Here is a 25,658-nt window from a genome sequence, read left to right on the forward strand (position 1 = left end):
GAGTCGAGCTAGCGACGTTAAACTTAGCGCTTCATGGGAGGCACCCCATGTTATCTTACATTTTCATGCATTTTCTTTTATTGCAATTTTTTTTTTTTTCCTTTATGTTTTTGTTTACCTTTAGTTTATTTTGGTTAATAATTTTCTCTCCTTATTTTGTCATGCCATGCTTACGTTTTTGTTTAGATGTCTATTTCCCTTGGCTCGTAGGATCGATTTTGAGGAGTAGATCTTGATTTGAGGAGGCTTCTTGATGTGCACACAATACTCACTTAGGGAGTCTCTTTATCTTTCTCTTGCTCCTTGTGCTTTATTGCATTATCTTTCTCAAGTCGATCCAACCTCACCCTACCCCTCTTGTGCTTAATGTTTTATCTATGGTGCTTCATTTTCTTTTACATCGAGGACGATGTAAATTTTTAAGTGTGGGGGAGAGGACAAGTATTGAGGTAAAGTTTTGCTTGGATGACTCATATGCTTATTGTGTGAATAAATTGCTATCTAGGCTTGAAGTTGTGATTATTTCCTCCTTGTTGGTTGGTGGTTTGTTTTGGACTTGTTACAATTTTACTTGTGATAGATGAATCAAGGTTAAACATATGATTGAGCTATTCTCTTGCCAATATCCTTGTTAACCACTAATCAATTGGATAAATTATTGATCTAGTGTGTTGTGCATTGCTAGTGAAAGTTTATGTGAGATACCGGTGTTGGTTTAATTGCTATACCTTGTCATAATACTCTCTATGTGAAGTCTAATGATTGCATGCTTAGAAATGATTTAGGCCATTTTTGTTAGCCCGAGCCTTCAAACCTACCCGTTATATATGTTACCATTGTTACCCCCGTTGAGCCTTTTGAATTTTTGTTAAACCCCGTTGTATTTATTTTCTTTTGTTCTTAATTATCCTAATATTCCTCATATGCATTAATAGGAAGATTAAGGTAATTGAGTCCTAACCTTGTCATTTAACCCTTAGCCATAACCAAAAATGTTTTCCCTTCACCCTTGAGAGAATTTATCATTTATTCATAATTCTTTGTTGAAGAGATTTAATATGGAGCATTGAATTTTATTTGCAACATTTATTTTGTAAATATTTATGTTTGGGGTTGCCTTCAATGACAATTGGAATAGCTTATTACTCCCTTGAGCTATTCAATAAACTAGAATGCTTATTACTCCCGTGAGCTATTCTTGTCAAAAATTGAGAAAAAGAAGAAAAAAAAATAGAAAATGAAAAAAAAAAAAGAAAAAAAAAAGAGATACGAAAAAAAAAAAAAAAATTCAAAATTTGTATTTTTACCTTTTCATCCCATTTGCATTATTCTCATTTGTAAAATGCTCCTAAAAAGTTCATCTCTTCTAAATCCTATTTGTGAATAATTGTGAATTTTCTCTCTTTTTGATTTCCTTACCATTCTTTGTTTAAACCTTAACCCCTAGCCCCATTATAAGCTCAATAAAAGTCCTACTTGATCTTTGCATGCAATCTTGGAGTTGAATTAGTAAGAGTATGAAGGACACACCACATTTGCATAAACTCAACTTAGAATGTGCACACTAGATTCACACACACTTAAATGTCAAAGGTGCTTGGTTATTGGCTTGAGAATGGAACTTGTGTGTCAATCTAAGGTGATTCTTGAAACAAGTTGAGTTGTGAAAAGTTTGGTTTGTGGTATGATTGGTTGTACAAAGAGGAGTATGAACAACTTCAATTTTGATTTGCAATTTATTCTTTGTGTTTGCTTGAGGACAAGCAAAATCTTAAGTGTGGGGGAGTTTGATACACTCCCATTTGTACCGATTTTACTTGTGTTTTTATGTAGGGTTTATAGTAAATTGTGTGATAAAATATTGTGTCCAATGGTTATTTCCTTGTTTTCATATTTAAAATGGTATAATGCTTGGTTTAGATGTTTTTGATGTGTTTAGAAGTGCATTAGAACCATTTGGGAGCAAAAGCCAATCCAAAGGAGCCAAAGAGTTGTAATTCCCGCTACCATGGCGACACCTCGGTAATCGGACCATATCTCAGCCTAAGAATATCCAAATGAGGTGATTCTTGAACCATTGGAAAGAAGACTTCAAGGGCTACAACTCTTATGAAGACATCAAAGTGTGGTTCAAAAGGGAAAAGGGTCAAAATTAGGCTGCAAGTCGAAACTGTGTTGCAGACGGATTCTCGACGCGTCGAGAATTTTCTCGACGCGTCGAGAGTTGGCAGAATGCCAAGATTTTGGTTCGGTAATATCTCGACGCGTCGAGAAAAGTCCTCGACGCGTCGAGAAATCGCAGATCTGAAATTTCTGCTGTTATGAAATGTCTATTTTGCCCCTCATTCTCCACCCACTATAAAAGCATCATTTTCTCTCCAAACCCTAAGCTTGGCTGCGGATTTGGACAAAAGGAGATCAAGAAAGGGAAGCTCTCATCTTCTCAAAGAGCTCAAAGAGGAAAAATCAATTGGAGAAGAGAGATCAAAGAGAAGAGCTTGGAGGCTTCATTCGGGAGAATTTCTTCCTCTCTTTTCTATTTTAAAACTTTATTGTATATTTGTTGAATCTATTTTAGCCATGATAGGCTAAGCTTTCCTTTGGGATTTTTGGATTGATAAGTGTTTATGAACCTATGTGCCTAGTTCTTTAATTGCTTGAATGAAATATCTATTTGGGTTTATTACTTGTGTTGTAATTGTGGCTTAATTTCTTGATGCTTGTAGTTAAGGATCCTAATTACTTGTTTCATTGCTAAATTTGTCTATGAATTAGAGCACCCACAATTGCACTTGATTCTTGTACCTCGAGAGAGGACATGTTGATTAAGGGATTTATTGTGAATAGCTCACGAGAGTGAGTATTCCAATTGTGAATAGCCCACGAGAGTGGGTATTCCATTTATTGCTAGTTCTTGATTATATGTTGTGAATAGCTCACGAGAGTGTGTATTCCAATTACCTTATTTTGGGATTGAATTACGAGAGTAATCTTTCCCTTTTAGATTGCAATCATCCACACTTGTTGAACCCGAATGATTATTTCACTTTAGATTGGCACTAGGTGATTAAACACTTTGACACCCAAAAATCCCGCGCTTAATCTCTTGTATATAAAAGTCCGTTTGCCTTGCTTCATTTATTTTGTTTTCATAATTATAGATAAATACCCATTGTTAACGTAGGAATAGCTTCTCGTGAATTAATTAGTAACTAGTGCTTGATACCCCGCTTCCCTGTGGATCGATAACCCCGGAATACTCCGGGTATTTGTATGTGGTTTTATGCTACGACCAGCAACATTTACACCACTAATAATTAACAAATAACATTGATAATTGGCATATTATGGAGGAGTATTAATTACAATTTCCCCATTGAATTTGTATTATATTTTTTTCCCCGAGTTAATACTCAATATAGTCCTCGACTATAGTGGTTTTACTCAATTTAGTCCTAAGTGATTTTTTGTACTCTATTTAGTCATCGACTTTAATGGTTTTACCCACTTTAATCCTCTGTTAAGAATTCTGTTTGTCTGGTGTTAATAACAAGGTTAACATGATAATTTCATTTCTATTTTATTTTTTATCAAATTAATTATTAATTATATGTCATAATTTCTCTCCCTCTTCCCCCTCTTTTGTCTCCGATACAATTCCCCCCTCCCCCTCACTCTTCTCAGTCTTTTGCTAATACAATTCTCCCTCCCTTGAGTTCCTTCCTCAAGCCCAATAAACACACAACAAACTCACCGGAAGCGAATACAAAGCAAACTCACCAGAAGCAAACACACGGTAAAGCATTCTAACGATTGTTGAACCTGTTACCCATTTGTTGGCACTGGGAGCAAACGCCGAACTGGAAGCAACACACCATGGGGGATTCAAGACGAAGAATTGGATACAAATGCAAGCCAAAATACGGTACCCACAAAAAAAAAACTTTTTAGTAGTTTTTATTTTTAAATGTGGATTTAACTCATTTCTTACTGGTTGTAGATCAAATATGTTTTAATGTGTATTTAACTCATGGGGTATTCAAATCTGTTTAAACTATGAAGGTGTTTGTGTATTGGATGCAAATATATATATTTTTTAAGGAAGTGTATTGTTTGTTTAGAAATTAGCTATCTGCCAATGTGTCTGCAGTACGTTTTTACTGCCTGAGGAAGGGAATGAGGAAACTGTATCAACTATGCAGAAGAGGGAGAGAAATTATGATATATAATTAATAATTAATTTGACAGAAAATAAAATAAAAATAAAATTACCATGTTAACTTTGTTTTTAACACCCAACAAACAGAATTTTTAACAGAGTACAAAAGTAAGTAGAACAATTAAAGTCGAGCACTAAATAGAGTACAAAAAGTCACTTAGGATTAAATTGAGTAAAAACCAGTATAGTCCCGGACTATATTGGGTATTAACTCTTTTTTCCCCTGAAAACGTTCTCCTTCTGAGGTCTCACTGTTGAGTTAACCGGCTAAAAATTGGCGCGCGTATAAAAACTAGCGGAGTAGGTGATCACTTCACTACTAAAAGAGTTACAGAGCAGAGTTAGCCTCATGGAGGACGACAATGGAGAGAGATCAAGCTTCGTTATCGGCCTCATTGAGAATCGCGCCAAGGAGGTTTCTTCTCTCTCTCTCTCGATCTCTCTGATAGCATGTATTTTACACATTTACGCGAGCATGCAATGTATAAGCGCATTAATATTAGAGAAGCGTTCAATTGTTACTGTATACAAAATTTTCTTATTCTAATCGTTCAATTCATCTGTCTGTTTTATGATAGTTCGTAATGTAGCAAGTTTCGCTAAGAGTTCGCATTGAAAGAAATTTAATCGTAATTAGCTATGTAGCATAACAGCATTGCTTGAGTGTCCCCAACGGTTCATAACTGATTGCATTGGAATTTGCTGATCTGTGAACGAAATATGTTTGATTTGACTGTTTCTATAACGGAATTACACTAGATTGGCAGCTTCTATACCTTTATGGATGAAGAAATATCTATGCAATGTACTAGAATTGGCGAAAACAGGCAGTTATGTATGAGATTTTATCATAAAAATAGTTTGAATGGTGATTCACAGAAATAGTCGGTTTCCTTTTTCTTCATCTTTGATGTCATTCTTTTAAAATGATATTTGGATGAAGAGTAACAGTACTAGTCTACTTCTTTTGTTTTTGGTTTTTGTATTTATATGATTGCATCAAAATTTGTATATAAAGAGTAGCACTACTTGTTATGAAGTACTTCTGTTGACCATTCTTGATGATGTATGTTAGTATGTTAGATGGTTCAGTTATTGTCAAATTGATTTCAGTTCTTGATTTTTGTGTTCAATGTTTTTGAATTGATTATCCTTCAGTTAATAGCAATTTGTTGCAGGTTGGAGTAGCTGCTTTTGACTTAAGATCAGCTTCACTGCATCTTTCTCAGTATATTGAGACTAGCAGTTCCTATCAGAATACAAAGACACTGCTAGAGTTCTATGAACCTATGGTAATCATTGTTCCCCCGAATAAATTGGCCGCTGATGGTATGGTTGGGGTCTCCCAACTAGCTGACAGATTTTTTTCCACAATAAGGAAGGCAAGTTCCTCTGAACATTATGTGTGTGTACTACTGTACTCCATTTAGATGTATATGTCATGGAAATAAGAATACTTGCATATTTGGGTGTCTGCAGGTCATAATGGCACGTGGCTGCTTTGATGATACCAAGGTAATTTTTAAAGCATGCCTCTACTGAATCTAATTATTTTCCAAAGCTTTTATAGCTTAACACAATGCATTCATGCGATTTATTATTTATGTTAGATGCTAACTTTGTTCCAAACTAATGAAATTTTTAAGGGAGCTGTGCTGATAAAAAACTTAGCTGCCAAAGAACCATCTGCGCTTGGTTTAGACTCATATTACAAACAATACTATCTATGCTTGGCTGCTGCAGCAGCAACCATTAAGTGGTACTGTAAACAAGAAATGTTCATATTTTGTATCATTTCTCTAGCTATAATTGACAAAAACATGATCCTCACCATGTCTTGATATTTTCTGACAGACTTCCATTTTAGTGCCATTAACCTGCAGTGATTTAGTATTATTTCTCATAACGAAAAAAAATTAGGAAGGGCACTTAGTGATGCTTTTTATCTTCAATTTCTTTCAGACAGTTGATTTTCATATATTACAACAGATGTGTGCATACTTTCTGATGATTGTGGCTTAAAATTTTGCTTAATCTCTGTGTATGCTCAAGGATTGGCCTATACAGTGTGAGGAGTCACTGATATTGCAAGTCTTAGAATATATCTTAAGCTACCAGGATTGTACTGATTTATTCTTGAGCCTGTGAAATATATGAACTAAGATGCAAAAGTAAAGCTCTCATTTCCGAAAAATAATACCAAAGGCCAATATACACTTTTCTTGCTTTTTCCTGATTGAGATCTGTAGCTCTTAACACAAATATTATTTGTGTCATTCATAGGACAGAAGCAGAGAAAGGGGTCATTGTTACAAATCACTCATTGCTGGTATGTGCTTCTTTCTTTTACATTACTCAACCTTAACTCAAAATAAATAAACAGAAAACAAAGCTTCTAATCACTGCTTCGAATTTGAATATGCTATCTGCAAAGGAAGAATCTACTGCTGGAAATGGCCAAGAGTTTGGAAATTACTAGGGAAATTGATTAATTGGCTTTTATACTTTGTTGTTCACAATATGAAAGGATCTAAATGCTGATCCTAGGTAGTCTGCAAGCAGTATGAATGAATCCATAGTCATCAAAATCTGATCATCCTTGCCTGATTGTGATATACAAGAACAGTACATAACCAAAGTTGAAATCTTTCTATTATTAATGGCATGAGGCTGGAGCTGTTGGTTTATTTCATTCCTCACAAATGTGTAATTAAATAATGTTTAATCTACTTGGAATATTTTTTTCAAAAAAAAAAAAAGAAGAAAAATCTACTTGGAATACATCAAGCTTTTGTTGTATGCATAATTATGGCATATAACATTAAATTAAGTCTGCACTTCCAACTGAAACCAATAGTCCTGCTTCTGTTGAGGTGAAATTATGCAGTTTACTCTGCTTTTCTTCCAGGTCACCTTTAATGGATCATTTGACCACATGAATATTGATTCTTCCAGGTAGCCTTGTTAATAGCAATTTGGTTTATACATTACTGTAGATTATTAATCTACAAATTCCTACCACTATGCCTGCAATTGAAGTGCCTTTTCAGCTATTATACATCATTGGAATTGATTATAGATTCTAGTGGCAAGTGTTGGGAAAATATCTTGTATGAATGTTGTACTTGTTATTTGATGTCAGTGTCCAGAACTTGGAGATAATAGAGCCAATGCACTCTGGCCTTTTGGGGACAAGCAACAAGAAGAGAAGCCTATTCCAAATGCTTAAGACAACCAAAACTTTTGGAGGGTATGTTAACTGACAGATTAATGATCCACTGCATTTTAACTGATATCCCAGTTTGCTGTTCATTACATTAACTGTCTTCTATAGCATTTTATACTGCATTTTATCTTGGTCTTTTATGGCATTTGGCATTTGTTCTTTAATTATATACGGGATATTGTAACATAGAAAACATAAAGCTACATGAGAGTGTTGGTGCTGGTTTATGTGCAATATGAAGGAACTCATTAATAGCCCTTGAGTAGTGATCTATCATGTTTAGTACCTGGAAGTTTTACACATTTCTTAAGTGCGGCATATCACTCTTTAATGGCGAAAGGGGAAGCTTCATGTTAGAATAGTATTTCTCCTTGAGCATTGTGTCATTGAGCATTGTGTAGTATTGAGCTGTGTATCCTTGAGCTGTGGAGAGTCTTGGGCAGCCCAGTCCAGTTTTTTTGTTGTTTTCTTTTCTCTTTGCATATATATATGTTGTATGCAGAACAGATTGTATGTAGAGTGTAATATAGAACATATTGAAAACACTATCCTGTGAGCTTTCAACATGGTATCAGAGTGAGAGGAGAGTGAAACACTGTCTGCAGCAGAGTCCGACAGTAGCTTCGTTCCCAAACTGCCGCACGAGGGAAAGGAGCAGGTAAAGGCTTTGGAGGTGGAGAACAAGCTCAGATCAGCTTGGGTCGTCGTCGTCGCCGCCAAACGACACCGGTGGAGAAGCCGCGCCGCCGCCGGAGAAGCCACGCGCCTTCACGCGCCACCACCGCCGAGCAGCTCCGCCGCCACGCGCCGGCGCGTGAGGCTGTTTCCGGCGACGTCGCCGGACGGATTTTATATTCCCAGAATCGCCTCGTCGTGCTGAGTCCAGGGAGGTAGGAGGTGTTGAAAGTTTGCAATTTCTTTTTGGTGAAAAGAGGTACGGATAGCAGAACCCTTTATTTGGTGAAGTTCAGTATTTGTGTTGAATCTGTTGGGTGGAGTTAAAATGGCACAAGAAAGGAATATCACTGTTATTTCTACACCATCTAAATTAGTTGATGTAATTTTGGCCTCGGATGGGTCTAATTTTTCTGAATGGAGATTTTTGATTAAAGTGAATTTAGATGGTATGGGAAAGGGAGACCACCTAGAAAAAGAATGTCCTACTGATAATACTTTAGCTGTGGAATGGAAAAATACTGATAAGGCTTTACTGTCACGCATAATTAATTGCATCGATAGGAAAATTATTTTGTCCATGCAACATTGCTAAACTGTAAAGGAGGTGTGGGAGTTAGTGAACAAATGGTTTAGTGGAACAAGTAATTTGAGAAAGTTATATCAATTATCTCAAGAAGTTTATCGTTCTAGTCAGAAAGGACGTGAGCTTAGAGATTATTACTATGACTTTAAAAGTGTATGTGTTGCTTTGTGTGCTGCTATGCCCATAACAAATGATGTGGATGAAATGAAAAAGCAACGTGACAAATTACTTGTTTTTAGTTGGATTTCTGGCCTAGATAAAGAATATGATGTCCTTAGGTCTCAACTATTGGGGAATAAAGACTTAGAGTCTTTGGATCAAGTATTTTCCATGCTACAGAATGCATCGGGAAATAATGATTCAAACAAGCTCTAGGAAAGAAATGTCCTTATATCACAAGGAGGAAATACTGGTGAGAATTATGGCTATAGAGGAGGAGGTAATAACCACTTTAGAGGACGAGGGGGATTTTTTAGAGGTCGTGGTGGACGTGGAGGACCACGAGTTTGTTTTAATTGTGGAGATCCAGGACACTTTCGAAACCAGTGTCCTAAGCCGCCAAGACAACAAGTGGCTGCTAATATGGCTTCCATGTCAGAAGGTCATAAGGGAGTAATGACAGATGAGGAGTTTGCTAAATTCAACCAGATGAAACTTTCCTTTTCCTCGCAGTCTCCATCCAATCAAGCGTCTTCCTCTGCAACTTTTATCCAAACAGGTAATCCAGTTGCTTGTGTCTCTTCTGCATCTCGACAATGGGTCATTGACTCTGGAGCTTCTGAGCATATGACAGGTAACTCCAATATTCTTTCTACATATCTACCCATCACTTCTGGTTATACCGTTACTCTAGCAGATGGGTCTGTAGCCACTGTTTTAGGTAAAGGTAGTGCCATTGCAACTTCCTCGTTACCCCTTTCTTCTGTGTTATATCTTCCAAAGTTTCCTTTCAATTTGCTTTCTGTTAGTCAAATAACTCGTGACCTGAATTGTTCTATTATGTTTTTTCCTGGTTACTGTCTGTTCCAGGATCTTTTGACGCAGAGGATTATTGGTAAGGGGAAGGAGGTTGGCGGTCTGTATGTCTTAGAGCAATTTTCACCCGAAAACAGATCTACAGGTTTGGTGAGCAATGTTTCCCCGTTTCAGTTGCACTGTCGGTATGGTCATCCGTCTTTATCAACGTTGAAGAAGATGTGTCCTAGTTTAGAGTCCTTAACTATTTTGCAATGTGAGTCATGTGAGTTTGCAAAACATCATCGTACTTCCTACATTCCTAGGGCAAATAATAGAGTAGACTCCTTGTTTGAATTAATTCATTCTGATGTTTGGGGTCCATGTCGGGTTACGTCCAAAAATGGTTTCCGATATTTTGTAACCTTTGTTGATGACTTCTCGAGGTGTACTTGGTTATATCTCATGAAATCTAGGGATGAATTGTTTGATGTCTTTCAAAGTTTTTGTGCTGAAATTAAAACTCAATTTAATAAGACCATACAGTGTTTGAGAAGTGATAATGCTCAAGAATATTTCCTTAAGTCTTTTTCCAGCTTTATGAGTCAAAATGGTATCCTACATCAAACTTCGTGTAGTTACACCCCCCAACAAAATGGTGTTGCAGAAAGAAAGAACCGCCATTTGTTGGAAATTGCCCGTGCCCTTTTATTCCAAATGAAAGTACCTAAAGTGTTTTGGGCAGATGCTGTTCACACAGCTTGTTTCTTCATTAACAGGATGCCTTCTTCCGTACTTAATGGTCAAATCCCATATTCAATTGTGTGTCCATCCAAGCCTTTGTTTTCCTTATCCCCTAAGGTTTTTGGTTGTACGTGTTTTGTACAGGATGTCCGTCCACAAAAGGGAAAACTTGATCCAAAATCCCTTAAATGTATCTTCTTGGGATATTCTAGGACACAGAAAGGGTATAGGTGTTACTCTCCTGATTTGGGTAGGTATTTGGTTTCAACTGATGTCACCTTTTTTTGAGGAAACTGTGTTCTCTGATAATATTTTCGGGGGTATGTCTTCAATAATAGAAGATGATTTCCTTACCTATACCATCACTATTCCTGTAGAATCTATTTCCAGACCCCCCGTTACTCACGTGTATTCTAGGCGACCCCGGGATATGGTAGCGCCGATAGTTGCACAGGTGAATACTCCTCCCCTACCACAACCTACGTCAAATGATCCTGATCTTCCGATTGCCCTCCGTAAAGGTAACCGCCATTGTCAACACCCTATTTCCTCTTTTATGTCTTATAATCATTTGCCAGCCTCATCTCGCACCTTTGTATCACGATTAGATTCAGTGTCAGTTCCAAACACTGAGTCAGGCTATAGCTCATAATGGGTGGAGACATGCAATGGAAGAGGAAATGGCTGCTCTTGAAGATAATCAGACTTGGGATTTGGTACCTCTCTCGACCGGTAAGACTGCAATTGGTTGCAAGTGGGTTTATGTTGTGAAAATGAACCCTGATGGGACGGTGGCAAGACTTAAAGCTCGTCTAGTAGCAAAGGGGTATGCACAGACATATGGTGTTGATTATACAGAAACTTTCTCCCCTGTAGCTAAGTTAGCTTCTGTCCGTATCTTTATTTCCTTAGCTGCTTCTAATCATTGGCCTCTATATCAGTTAGATGTCAAAAATGCCTTTTTGCATGGTGATTTGGTGGAAGAAGTTTATATGGAGCAACCTCCTGGATTTGTTGCTCAGGGGGAGTTTGGGAAAGTGTGTAAACTGAAGAAATCTCTATATGGCTTGAATGGGAAAGTGTGTAAACTGAAGAAATCTCTATATGGCTTGAAGCAATCTCCGCGAGCTTGGTTGAAATCTCTATATGGCTTGAAGCAATCTCCGCGAGCTTGGTTTGGGAGGTTTAGTAGTGTAATTACTGAGTTTGGGATGCAGAGAAGTGTGTGTGATAATACTGTCTTTTTCAAGCATACTAATGTTGGATGCATTCTCTTAATTATTTATGTTGATGACATAGTGATCACAGGTAGTGATACAAAAGGGATTGAAGCCCTTAAATCTTTTCTCAAGAAAAAGTTTCACACGAAAGATTTGGGAGTGATGAAGTATTTTCTAGGGATCGAAGTTGCCCGTTCTCGAAAAGGAATATTTCTTTCCCAAAGAAAGTATGTGTTAGATTTGCTTGATGATACTGGATTATTGGGATCAAAACCATGCGAGACACCTATGGAGCAAGGTGTTAGACTTATAGATGGTGAGGGGGAGGCCCTTGATTCTCCCGAGAGATATAGGAGGTTAGTAGGGAAATTGAACTATCTCACCATTACACGTCCGGATATTGCCTTTCCAGTAAGTGTAGTAAGTCAGTTCTTACAAGCACCTACGCAAACTCATTGGGATGCAGCAGTTCGAATTGTAAAATATCTCAAGAATGCGCCTGGAAAAGGTATTCTATACGCTGACCATGAACATATGAATGTTGAGGCGTTTTCTGATGCTGATTGGGCAGGATCATTGAGTGATAGGAGGTCTACGACAGGATATTGTGTGTTTCTAGGAGGTAATTTGGTCTCTTGGAAAAGCAAGAAACAAACTGTTGTGGCTCGATCTAGTGCAGAATCCGAGTATAGGGCAATGGCTCATGTGACGTGTGAGATAACTTGGGTGCACAATCTTTTGAAGGAGGTTGGTGTGGAAGTGATGAAGCCCATATGCCTGTGGTGTGATAATCAAGCGGCTATACACATTTCGAATAATCCGGTGTTTCATGAGAGGACCAAGCATATTGAGGTAGATTGTCATTTTGTGCGCGAAAAGATTCAACAAGGATTACTTTCTATGGCTCATGTTCGTAGCAACCATCAACTGGCTGATTTATTCACTAAAGGGCTCGGCAGAGACAGGGTTGAATATATTTGTAACAAGTTGGGCATGTTTGATATATATGCTCCAACTTGAGGGGGAGTGTTAGAATAGTATTTCTCCTTGAGCATTGTGTCATTGAGCATTGTGTAGTATTGAGCTGTGTATCCTTGAGCTGTGGAGAGTCTTGGGCAGCCCAGTCCAGTTTTTTTGTTGTTTTCTTTTCTCTTTGCATATATATATGTTGTATGCAGAACAGATTGTATGTAGAGTGTAATATAGAACATATTGAAAACACTATCCTGTGAGCTTTCAACACTTCATATTGATTTTTGTTTTTTGTTTGTTTGCATTTTGTTTTGTTTTGTTTGTTTTTATTTTTTATTTTTATTTTTATTTTTATTTTTATTTTTATTTTTATTTTTGAGAGTATAGGTAATACCAGTCTTGATATAGTCTATTTCTCCATGTGGCTTACATCCCCTCTTGCTATATTTACTACTTGCTAAATTATGCTGCTTACATCTTTTGCATGCTGGAAATGTCTCTTTGGTTAATTGGTTCCAATCACAGTCAACATGCTGTGACATTGACAAAGGAAAGTGTCTCTAGCTATGTATAATAGAGTATGTGATGCTTCCTTGAAGTTTCTCAATTTTCTTAATTATAATTCCCTGTAGGACTAGACTTCTTCGGGCAAATATTTTGCAGCCATTGAAAGACATTGAAACTATTAATGCTCGACTTGACTGCCTGGTCAGTGCTCACATTGCTCATTAAGATGGGATTCATGCCTAAGGTCAGTTCTTTAGCCTACAGTTGAAATATGATTGTTAGATCATTTGTCCACAGACTATACTGATTTAATCTTTGGTGATGCATCTCTTGTATATGCCTTATCTATTCTGTTTGCTGAATTTAACTCTAGGATGAGTTGATGAGCAATGAGCAGCTGTTTTTTGGCTTGTCTCAAGCTCTTCGTAAGTTTCCCAAGGAAATAGGTAACTAACACAGAAAGCAACAGACATGACCTCTTGTGATCCATATGGGGTGCTTTTTCTAAGGCTGATACAAGAAAAGTGCTGTAATGCTCTTCATTCAGATAGGGTCCTTTGCCACTTCTGCTTTAAGCCAAAAAAGGTCACGAATGAAGTCTTGGCCACTGATAATGCACGAAGGAGCCAAAATTTGATATCAAGTATTATTCTTCTCAAAACAGCTCTGGATGCCTTGCCGTTACTCTCCAATGTGCGTTCTTATTCTTGGAAAACACTAGCGATTTTGTTTGTTTCCATGATTCCTAGTATAATTGTGTGCTTGTTTTTGTTTGTTTCCATGATTCCTAGTATAATTGTGTGCTTGTTACTCAGGTGCTTAAAGATGCCAAGAGTTTTTTGCTCAGAAATGTTTACGAGTCCACATGTGAAAATGAGAAATATGCCTCCATAAGGAAAAGGTACACTTAAACAATTGAGAAATATGCCTCCATAAGGAAAAGGTACACTTAAACAATCAAGTCCTTGTCTGCATTGCTGTGCTGATTCTTGTATCATGTTCTCCACTCACTAGAATTTGTTTGTTCAGAATGCTTAATGGTTGGGGAGGCAAATGAACTCCTGTCCTTCCTGACATGGATTTTCTTGGTTGTACTAAATCACAGAAATGAATTCTTTATTGCCTACATATAAAGTCTTGATTCCATCTTACTCCTTCACACCTAGTTTAGGGAGAGAAGGGGGTGGGGGACTTTTCACTCTTAACAAATGTCCTTTATAAGTTAATATTATTAAACACTCAATTTTACACTGACCATTTCTGTCAAAGGAGAAAAATGTTAAACAGACTGTTCCTTGTCAGAGCTTTACTATGCCAGTTCCATCTTGAATTTATTTCATGAGAATATAATATTATTTTCCCATTGAAAAGCTAAATATATCATCTTATATATTTCTATCTGATGTATAATACCAATTCTTGTGCCACTATCTATCAGACCAGCATGGTGCCGCAAATGCTAACATTAATAATGAACTCAGTAATTTTGTGAGAACAATGAAAGTTGAGTGATGTTATTGTCCTTTAGTAGTGCAACCCTTTAATGTAATATTTAGAAAGCTGTCTTCTTGAACACCTTAGGTTTATGCATGAGAGACTAAATTCAGATAATTTGGTCTCTTAGAATTGGGGAGGTGAATGATGAAGATGTGCTTCATACTCGGGTTCCCTTTGTTGCTCGGACACAGCAGTGCTTTGCTGTAAAGGCTGGAGTTGATGGACTTCTTGACATGGCACGAAGATCGTTTTGTGATACCAGCGAAGGTTTGTTATCATGTTTATTTTTGCATTTATTTTCTTTTACATCCCATTTCAAGAGCTCTGACATGTGTTGAATTTACAGCAATTCACAACCTTGCAATTAAGTACCGTGAAGATTTTAAACTACCAAATTTGAAAATCCCATTCAATAACAGGCAAGGATTTTATTTTAGCATTCCACAAAAGAGTATACAAGGAAAACTTCCCAAAAAGTTCATCCAGGTAGGAATGCTATATCTGAATTTCAAACTATGCTTACGTTTGCTGCTTGCTTCTTTCTCTATTTTTTTTTTTTTTTTTTTTGCAACTCTTCAGGTTATAAAGCACGGTAACTACATACATTGTTCTAGTCTGGAGCTTGCTTCAGTGAGCATTATTATCACTTACTCCGTATTTTCTTATTGTGTTGTGCACACTTTAGTTTGAATATTTTATATTTGGATTTTACTTGCAGATGGTTTGTTGTGTAGTCATTATCAATGCATATAATTCACTACCCTTTTGTCTAGTTACTTCATTTTTAGAAGTGTGAACATAGTAGCATTATATTAATCTTTAAAATCATTTAGGCTTCATATAACTAAAATCATGATAAGCATCTGAGGAATATCTTTGAATTGTCCATGTACAATTCTGTAATTTTTTAAAAATAATCTTTTAGACAATGAAATATTCACACAGGAATACCAAGTTGTAGATATTTTCCTGTTAATTTAAATTCTCATTCTATTTGCTTGCTTGACTCCTAAGTGGGAAAGATACTATACTCATATTCCTTCATTATATATTTACATGATTTAAGCATGAAAACTGATATATATATATATATATATAGGTTCAGGTGCGGTTGTGCGGTTAAATCTGAGCCATTGATCTTGCCTAAATCAACGTCCGTGATTAACAGTGATTAAAAAAACGCACGGTGGCAATTTGGTCTTTTTGCATCTAGGTCAAATTTAAGGTGTGTGGCTTTCCTTCTTAAGGTGCGTGGTTTTTGTGCTTAAGGTGCGTCAGGGTTGAAAACTTAAGTGCATCGATCTAAAGCTTTAGGTGCGTCTTGCGTGGTTTTCCTTTGTTAGGTGCGTGGTTTGTATGCTTAGGTGCGTCAATTGTTGAAACTTAAGGTGCGTCGGCCTAGAGCTTTAGGTGTGTGGTTTTCCTTCTTAAGATGCGTTGTTTTCCTTTTTAAGGTGCGTCAGTTGTTGAAACTTAAATGGGAAAGATACTTAAGTTTAGGTGCGTTCGCCATTTGAAACTAAAGGTGCGTACGCCATTTTAAAACTTTAGGTGCATGATTTGTGTTCTTAAGGTGCTTTGTTTGTGTGCTTAAGGTGCGTGGTTTGTATACTTAAGGTGCGCCATTTTAAAACTTTAGGTACGTGGTTTGTGTTCTTAAGGTGCTTTGTTTGTGTGCTTAAGTGTGTGGTTTGTGTACTTAAGTGCGTCATTTTAATGCTTAAGGTGTGTCTTTTTGAGTTAACCGCACAACCGCACCGGAAGGGTGGGAGAAACTTGTCTCTTTTTTTGTTTGTCTGGGTGGGTTGGGGGGGTTAAGGGTGGGAGAAATAACTTGTCTGTGTATGTAACTATTGCAGCAATGTCTTGGGGTAAGATTTTGTGCAACACCAAGTTTGTTTGACTTGGACATCAGCCATGGGTTCATGTTGTGCAAAGTTGGACCCCTTACTGCTTTCCTTCTGATATTGTTTGGTATTGTTGTTGAATTTAAAGCATTAATTTGAAAATAAAGTATCCAATCTATAGATTACTTTTACTGTTAACTTTCAATCTAGAATAATGAATATTGGACATATAAAGGGGTTAATAAGGTTCATACTTGTATCATTATTTCTAATGTATTTGTATGGGAACAAAGATTTGTAAGTATTGATTTGTCTTCATTCATTGCTTATTATGCAGTTGAATGTGCGGAACAAGTCTGCAAGTAAGGAATGTTATATAAGGACTGAACTTTGCTTGGAAGGTAATGTGTTGAAGGCTGTAGTACAAGGTTTTTGCTTTTACCGATGCATTTTTTGCTTTTTTTTTTTATCTTTTTTTTTTATTGAATGAAAACTCCATAGGTGTAAGAGGGAAACCGCTGCCTGAGGAGGGGGTTATTATTTATTTCAGGAAATGCCTTGTGATGGATAGCTAACACAACTTTCCACACTGCTTACATGTGTGCACGTTTAGCTGTTTAATTTTCATAAGCATATTCTGGATGATTAAATGATAACCGGATGCAACTTTATTAATCTGTCCATTTGATGACTGATCAACAAGTACTATAATCTTCATCTTATATAAACTATTATTGTGCCTATTTAAAAATCATATCCTCCTTTATCAACATGCAGCACTAATGGATGCTATACGCCAGGATGTTTCTGTGCTTACACTTCTTTCTGAAGTCCTATGCCTTCTAGACATGATAGTTAACTCATTTGCTCATATGATTTCAACAAAACCTGTTGATCAATATACTAGACCTCAATTTACTTGTAAGTATTACGGTAAGGTATAACAATATTTATTATGTGGCTGAGTACATGATTTGGCCTCATGTTATGCTCTTTCATTCATTTAGGCCACTGTAACTTTTGGAGAGGGAATAAAATTTTAGTTCTGTGGGCTGTCAGGTTTGACATCAACTGAGAAGGAGAGAACAGTGTTTTTGTGATTCATTAGCCAGTTGGTCCTGTATGTGGGTCAGGTTATCTGATGTGGCAAATATATGAGTTGAGTTAATAATAGGTTAAAATTGGGGTTGATTGGATAAATTTTGCAGTTATGCAGGTATATTGAATGAAAAAATTACATAGGAGCTTAATTAAATGAAAGTGCATGACATGAGGGCCAAATTTTTTTATTCAGCAGCATCTATCATTCTGATGATTCAGTGCTTAAAAATTCTTCTCTTGTAGATGATGGTCCATTAGCAATTGATTCTGGAAGGCACCCCATTCTAGAAAGCATTCACAATGATTTCATTGTAGACTATAACTCTTCTTTACTTCCATTGACTGCATATGTTTCTTTCTTTCATGAATCAGAATTGTTCATTTGAAAATGATTATATGTTTCTCTTTTGCAGCCCAACAATATCTTTCTCTCTGAAGCATCAAATGTGGTAATTGTGATGGGACCTAACATGTAAGAATTCCTACTCATGAAGTGTTTGTTTTTTGGCATGGTTTTTTGTACATCAAAGTTGATCCAAGTGCAGAAATATATGCCAATGATGTGACAAGAAGTGTTAAACCATTGGATGGATTTTGCTTAAAGTTTCTTAATCATGGATTGGTTTTGGCATTTTTTTCTCAGATTATAATTTTGTGATGTTTTCTTAGGAGTGGGAAAAGTACTTATCTTCAACAAGTTTGTCTTATTGTCATTCTTGCGCAAATTGGGTGTTACATTCCTGCCCACTATGCCACTTTGAGGGTGATTGATCGAATTTTCACAAGGATGGGAACTATTGACTGCCTTGAATCCAACTCTAGCACGGTAGGAGCTACTATAATAAAATATCATGTTCAATTCCTCTGCACATTTTCATTTCTTTATTCATTGAAAATCTAGAAAACTTCATTTCAGTTATATCTTTCCATGAGGGTAATGCTTCTTCAGAAACTTGTCATACTCAGATTTTAGGCAATGGACATTATCGGACATTCTAGTGTAATTCAATTTTAGAAAATTCAATAAAACCATGAACAAATGGAACTGCCTGAATGAGCAAGAAGGGCCAACGATACGGATTTTCTTATATTTAATTATAAAATACCCATATATAAGGATAATGAAAGTGTTTCATGTAATTTTATCTATGCAGTTCATGACAGAGATGAAAGAGACAGCTTTTATAATGCAAAACATCTCCAAGAGGTATATGATCCCCACTGAGTACTTTAACAGAAAAGACGAGAGCTTAGGTGTATTTGAAATTTTAACAGCTTCAAAGTTTTTTCCCGAGTGCAGAAGTCTTGTTGTGATGGATGAGTTGGGGAGGTCAACTTCTTCATCTGATGGATTTGCAATGGCTTGGAGCTGTTGTGAGCATCTATTGGCACTGAAAGCGTAATTTCTCCACCCCCTTTAGTGAAGCATGCAGTAAATTCTTGTGTCATATTTTCAGCCTTCATTTAATAATGGAAGTCCTTGAGCATTGGTAGTGGCAGTTGCTCTGACCCTACTGGATACAACTTCCTTAAACTGCACCCAAATAAATAAAGCACTATTCATGATTCACTGTAACCACTCCCCTCTTGTCACATATTGATTCAATATTGTATTGTTGCATGCCTAATGAATGTGCTGGTATACCTCAAGGATGGAAAATATGAGAGCCTACCAATTAAGTTAATGTATACTGTCCATCGCTTTTCACGTCTGTCTTGTATTATTGTCCAAATATTAGTGATTAGGTGATGGCCACTACCTTATTCCATGACTAAGTTGTACAAAACACAAGGTTGAAGGGATTATAATCCAACTCTTTCCCTTCCTCCCCCAACAAATCAAGTCCTAGAGTTTCATGCTTCTGACAATATTGACACTTGAAAGAGCATTCTTTTATCTTTAAATAAACTTAGAATCCACTGAGTGGCATCAATGTTCTGTGCTATAATTTTTTATTGATCAACCTTTCTATTTGGTATGTGACTTGTGGATCACATCTAAAGATTTAGATGCATATACTAAAATCTAATTTTTGTTTTATAGCCTAATCTCGTTTCTATGTTTATCCTTCTCTAACTGCTTTGAGTGACTTTATTCTTTGCTAGAGGTTCTTTCAATTCTCTAGCTAGAAGATGGCACTTCTTACTGTTGGACCCATTGGATCTTGAATCACATCCAGACGTGTTAATTGTATCTTAGTGTTCAAACTACAAAATCTTATTTTACTAGATTTATATACTGGGATTCTTCTCCAACTAAGGTTAGCAAAGGAGTTGGTAGTGCATGTAGCAACTTGCAACATATAACTTTCTTGTAGTTGTTTTCAGGTATACTATATTTGCTACCCATATGGAAAATTTGTCAGAGCTTGCCATCATCTACCCGAATGTGAAAATTCTTCATTTTTATGTTGAAGTGAAAAACAACCGGATGGATTTCAAGGTGAATGTCAAACTTTGCTCAAGAAATTGATGGCAACTTATAGTTATAACTCTGTAGTTATATCATCCTTCTTGCTTTCTCAGTTTCAACTAAGAGATGGACAACTTCACGTTCCACATTATGGCCTTATGCTAGCAGGTGTGGCTGGTTTGCCAAGTTCAGTGATTGAAACTGCCAAAAGAATTACATCAACGATTACTCAGAAGGTAATTTGTGTAACTTAACTGTCAAACATTTTCATTTAAAGATTTAAAAGTTTCAGCATATGGTTGGTTCTATACCTGTTTCTTAGACTGATATCATCCTAAGATCATCCTAGTAATTCACTAATTCCATCACTTGCAAGATAACATGGCTAGATGTCATTTTAAGAAAATTCATGTGACTTGCAATGCTTGCAAACTGACAAAGGCTACCAACAGAACAGTAGTTGGAGTACCCTTTTTGAAAATGAGAGTCTTGCATGGATAAACTTAACCAATAAAAAATCCTCCTATTGAAGAGTGAAGACTAGGTTTATTTGTATCTGTTGCTACAAGCTCAAAACCAATATAGCCCTGAAACTGCTTATTTACCCTGTGATTGCCCCCTTCCACTCTTTATGAAAATCCTGTGATATAGATATGGAAATATAAAAGATTGAAAACATTCCTACATGGTAAATTTATGCAGTATGGTATGATATTTTAAGATTCTTGTAAATGTGTTGTGTATCCATTGCCCTGATTGCTTTTACGACTTTCAACAGAAAACAAAGAGACTGGAGGTGAATTGCCAACAATACCGTGACATTCAAATGATCTACCGTGTTTCTCAACGTCTGATATGCTTTAAGTATTCTAATCAAGACGAAGATTCTCTAAGGGAATCTTTGCAGAATCTTAAAGAGAGTTACATTAGTGGAAATATTTAGAATTATTAATCAGCAACTGTAACAATTCTAATTACTAAAACCATCTGCAGAACGACAGTAGACTGTTTACTAAAACTTCGGAAGGGGTATTAAAAAAAAGTGATGGGTGGGATTTGTAGTTCAAATCTACCCCATCGATTTCAAGACAACTTGTAAAAAGCCTCCCGCATTAATGCATTATTAAAATAACATTAGAATTAACAAATACAAAAATTTGGTACAATCCATAATTAAAGGTGCATGTTTCACCAAATTAAATAAGCTTTCCTGGACGAGGACGTCAAGATTATGAAGTTCTAAGAAATGGATGCACTGCACTTATTATTGTCTAAAACACAAATCTAAATTAAATAGACTACCACAGCATCATTCGAGCTCCAGTAACAGAATCGTGTTTTGTTGCACAACTATTACAAAAACCAGTGTATGAGCTTAGGACCACTCAAAACCTGCACAGATCATAGTAAAATGAACAAGCAGAGAGAAGATAGATCAAGGCATGAACTAGCTATAGCTATGCAAGAATTATTACACATCCACTGGTACAATCTCCATAAATCTTAATTTCAAGAAAGTCATGTGCCAACCTATTAAGAGAGAGCTACAATACATGACACATGAGTCATCTACTTTCTGGGTTAAGTTTCAATTCATATAAAATCAAAAATATAAAATTAAAAATGAGCATTCATCCAAAACTAATTGTTTAGCTAAAACATATTAGTTTCATGAGGCTTTTGAACAATTCTGTAACCTCAATTAGAGTCACAGAAGCGGATGTGTAATCTTCCAAAAATTACCCTACAAAAGAGAAGATAAAACTATTGAGAGAACATCTTTATGGAAACTAACCATTGCCAAGCAAGGAAATTAGTGTAGCTTTTTAAACTAATACTTCACATTAACTAATTGGGCTAAAGGTCAACACTATGCATCAAGTCTAGAAATTAATTGCCTTAGTATACAGAAATTATATACAAACATCATAAAATTTCAAAGAAACAAGTCTCAAGTCTAACACTAGAACGAAATGAAAATGATATATACATGATAGAAGCAGAGAAATGAAATGATACCCAATGCTCAAGCATTGGGGCTATAACAAGTTGTGCTTGTATTTCACTTGTCAATCACAGAGCCTAACATCACACTCTCATTCATAGACCTACTTAGACCACAATGTCCTACAAATACATACTACTACTTATTAATCATCAAATGGAAGTGAGGAATGAATGAAGTATTACCAGTTTCAGTATTCTACGCCTGGCGGGAAGGGATCATCCCCGTCTTCCTTGCGTAGGCGAAAATCCCACCGGCTTCAACCACCGGGCCAGCATCCCCAATTGGTTTCAGCTTGTATTCCTTCCCAGTAGTGTGGTTGATCAACTTATTTTCACCCAGCTCAACAGTCACCACATCTCCAGTATTGCACTCCTCGCATATCCTCACCTCGGATTCCAGCGGATAAATCTCCCCGGTGGACACCGAGTTCCGGAAGAATATCCGGGCATAAGACTCCGCCACCACCGCGGACACGCCCGCGGCGCCGAGGGCAACGGGGGCATGCTCACGAGAGGACCCGCACCCGAAATTATCGCCCCCGATAACAATTGAGTACTTAGATTTGAATTCACCCGGTTCAACGAATCGGGTCTGGTAGGTAGATGGGAGTCCGCATAGGGCATATGACCCCAACTTTTGGTATTCCTCCGGCTTGGAAGGGACTAGGGTAAGGTACTCGGCGGGAATGATTTGGTCAGTGTCGATGTTGTCGCCAACGACGTAACAGACGCCGTGGAAGGTGGTAGTTGAGTCGGCGGCCGCGGCGGCGGATCGAAGAGAGGAGACTATTCGGTGAGATTGTGAGGGAGTGGAAGTAGAAACAAGGGGTTTGCAGGGGTAGGTATGGGCATTGGAAGGGAGTATTGCGGAAGAAAGATGGGTGAGACGAGAAGTCTTGTGTTGAGCGGAGGAAATGTTGAAAGTGAGGGAGCCAGAGAATGCTGTTGAAGCCGCCATTGAAGGAATGCTTGGTTGGAAATGGCAAAGGCAAATTAACCTAGAAATTAGAATGCAAAGGAACAGGGAATCAAGAATTCAAGGCTAGAAATCGACCTAGCCTCCAAGGGAATCAAGGCGTCAACTCCTTCAAACAATCAATGTTCAAGCTAGAAATCAAGGAGAGGAGCTGTGAGTAAACTGAGTACCTTCCTCAAGAATCTGCGAAAGGCGGAGGCTTCGTGAAGTGGCGGCTAGAATCGTGAAGCACTGAACTACTGAAGCTAATCTTTTTTTTTTTTTTAAGGTACTTATATATTGGCCTCAAGCTTAAGTGAGCAGCCATCGCTGCCAGATTGACTGCGCCAATTATACTGTGGACCAGGGTGTACAATGCATTGTGGACCATGATCATGGACCATGATCATGGCTGATACTGCAGTTGTGTTGAACGGATACTGCAGTTGTGTTGAAAAGATATTGCAGTTGTGTTGAAAGGAAACTGCAGTTGGGCGGAACAGACCGTACATATGTTCAACACAACTGCAGTATCCTTTTAACACAACTGCAGTATCTGTTCAATACAATTGCAGTATCCGTTCAACACAGCTGCAGTTTCAGACGGATGACACGCCTCTATTCTACGCAACTGCAGTTCCCTTTCAACACAACTGTAGTATCCATTCAACACAACTGCAGTATCAGTTCAACACAACTGCAGTATCAACCATGATCCATGGTTCACGGTATAATGACTGGATTGACTGAGGTTGAGGGTCAAATCTTGCAATATAACGTGTCGGGAAACATCAAAGGTAAAAAAAGAAAAAACAAAAGTAAAAATACAATTTTAGTCCTTTAATTGTTTTATGTTAATTATTTTAGTCTCAATTTTTTTTACTATTGTAATATACATTTCTAACTCTTCAAATAAGTTAAAGTTTTAATACTTAAAGCAAGAAGACTATCAAATTCTATTAAAATTTTACTTAGTGTATGTATATTTTATTACTTTTTAATATTTCTTCTTTAATTATGATCTTGTTTAGTCTCGATATTTCATTTGCAAAATAAATAACATGATTTTAACTGAGTTGTGTAAAATAAATAGCATGATAAATAACAAATATCTACTAAGCATGCAATACCTTGGTGTTTTGCATGCTGCTCAGTTATGTGTGTTTTTTAGCAACAACTCACTTGTAGAAAATTTTGGTTTTTCTCTTCAATGTTACAACCTGGTAAAAATTAAAAAAGGAAAATTCAAAAACCTGCAGTGTAGGTGCTCTTAAAACAATGATAGTGACAATAAAATAATTGAACCATTTAATTAGATTATTTCATTAAGAATCTATTTGGAAACTCAAAAAATAATTTATGGAATTGATTTTTGGATTTTTTAGTGCTTGTCTATCCAAAGAAAATGAAGTAAATGAAAAATACTTCTTCTAGTTAAAGAAAAAAAAACAGAGTTAATTCCATTTTTGTCATAGATTTATAGGTGGCAGTCCACTTTTAGTCGTTTTCTATTAAAACATTCACATTTGGTTCTAGTATTATTGTGGCATAACCATTTTTGGTTCTCCGCCAACAAAATCGTTGAAATATTGTTAAATACAAAGACATTTTTATCATTTTTATACAAAGTTAGTTGACCCCATTATATTTTTTATTTAATTTTTTGAAAAAATTCATAATTGAAGACCGAAATGGCTTTGTATTTAACGACATATATTAAAACTGTTTTGTTGATAAAGGACTAAAAATGATCTTGCCACAATAATACTAGGACTAATGTAAATGTTCTAATAAAAAGGGATTAAAAGTAGACAACCACTTGTAGGGTGTACCTTCTTAACATTAGCTTTTGGGGTCAGTTTCCCCTTTGTTGATGCAATGAATCCCTTATTAGATCTCCCAGATTTCACTTTAGGCTTTGTTGTGGCCAACATAACACTCTCCACAACTTCTTCAATAAGTTTGACTTCCTCTTGTGCACACATGGTTATCAATTCATTGATAGTCTAGTTGTCTTTATGTGCGTTGTAGGAAATCTTAAAGGGACTATAATGTTGAGAGAGGGTGTTAAGTGCAAAATGCACAACAAAGGTATCTGGTAAAATTATTTCCAACTTCTTCAGTTGAGCCACAATATCCCTTACTTGAATGATGTGTTTGCGTGTGCCCTTAACAGTGGAAAGACGAAGACCATCAAACTTCATGATTATATAGAGCACTTGCCAAAGCTTTATTCAATGTAGCAAATTGGTATCAATAGCTTTGAACAAGGTTTCGACTTTATCACAATGGTCAATTAGCCCACGAATACTTCTTGGAATTCATGTCTGAATGAAATACACACACAACCGATTGGTTCTAGTCCATTATTGTGTGTGAAATTTATTGGCAGCCTTAGTGCTATCATTAATGACATGAGGATGTTCTTTATTGTGAATAGCGAAATTCATCTCTAACAACCCTAAGTGAAGGAAAATAGCATATATTTCACTCTTGGTGATTATCATTGCTTAACATGGGAACGTCAATCATTATTGTGTTTTGAGTTAGTATTTGAGAAAGTTTTGTAAAGAATAATAAAAGCTTGGTTAGAATTTTTGAGGCAAAAAGATAGAGAAAGACTGAAGTGCATATTATTACTAATGTAAGTTATGCAAGAGACATACTTGAATGCTATAAAAATTGCTTGTGTGCTAAATTTTTACGCATAATAAATCCATCAAGACTGAATAGTG

General features: G+C 36.6%; 2 protein-coding genes across 3 annotated transcripts; one reads left to right on the forward strand and one right to left on the reverse strand.

Moving 5' to 3' along the window:
• The first annotated feature begins 4,568 nt into the window (after window positions 1-4,568).
• Window positions 4,569-20,904, forward strand: LOC116017782 (DNA mismatch repair protein MSH4-like). Its single transcript, XM_031258416.1, has 24 exons — window positions 4,569-4,634; window positions 5,398-5,601; window positions 5,699-5,734; window positions 5,866-5,978; window positions 6,503-6,548; window positions 7,128-7,174; window positions 7,362-7,469; window positions 13,229-13,304; window positions 13,477-13,549; window positions 13,651-13,796; window positions 13,919-14,004; window positions 14,728-14,867; window positions 14,947-15,086; window positions 15,180-15,230; window positions 16,785-16,848; window positions 17,225-17,368; window positions 17,792-17,859; window positions 17,962-18,020; window positions 18,218-18,374; window positions 18,703-18,755; window positions 18,849-18,947; window positions 19,877-19,991; window positions 20,075-20,197; window positions 20,740-20,904. The coding sequence occupies exons 1-24, from the start codon at window positions 4,569-4,571 to the stop codon at window positions 20,902-20,904; spliced, it is 2,379 nt and encodes a 792-aa protein (XP_031114276.1).
• Window positions 20,905-21,054: 150 nt separating this feature from the next.
• LOC116017623 (3-isopropylmalate dehydratase small subunit 3-like) lies at window positions 21,055-23,180 on the reverse strand. 2 transcript variants are annotated; one of them, XM_031258240.1, is made up of 2 exons: window positions 22,152-23,180; window positions 21,055-21,353 (listed from the first exon to the last, which is right to left on the reverse strand). In XM_031258240.1, exon 1 carries the CDS (start codon window positions 22,924-22,926, stop codon window positions 22,165-22,167), a length of 762 nt encoding a protein of 253 aa, XP_031114100.1. In that variant the 5' UTR covers window positions 22,927-23,180; the 3' UTR covers window positions 21,055-21,353; window positions 22,152-22,164. The 2 variants fall into 2 exon arrangements, with proteins under 2 accessions (XP_031114100.1, XP_031114099.1); XM_031258239.1 differs by lacking the exon at window positions 21,055-21,353 and adding an exon at window positions 21,393-21,705 and having other exon boundaries at window positions 22,152-23,179.
• Between the last annotated feature and the right edge of the window lie 2,478 nt (window positions 23,181-25,658).

This window comes from Ipomoea triloba, chromosome 4 (genome assembly GCF_003576645.1).
Source record: "Ipomoea triloba cultivar NCNSP0323 chromosome 4, ASM357664v1".
NCBI lineage: Eukaryota > Viridiplantae > Streptophyta > Magnoliopsida > Solanales > Convolvulaceae > Ipomoea > Ipomoea triloba.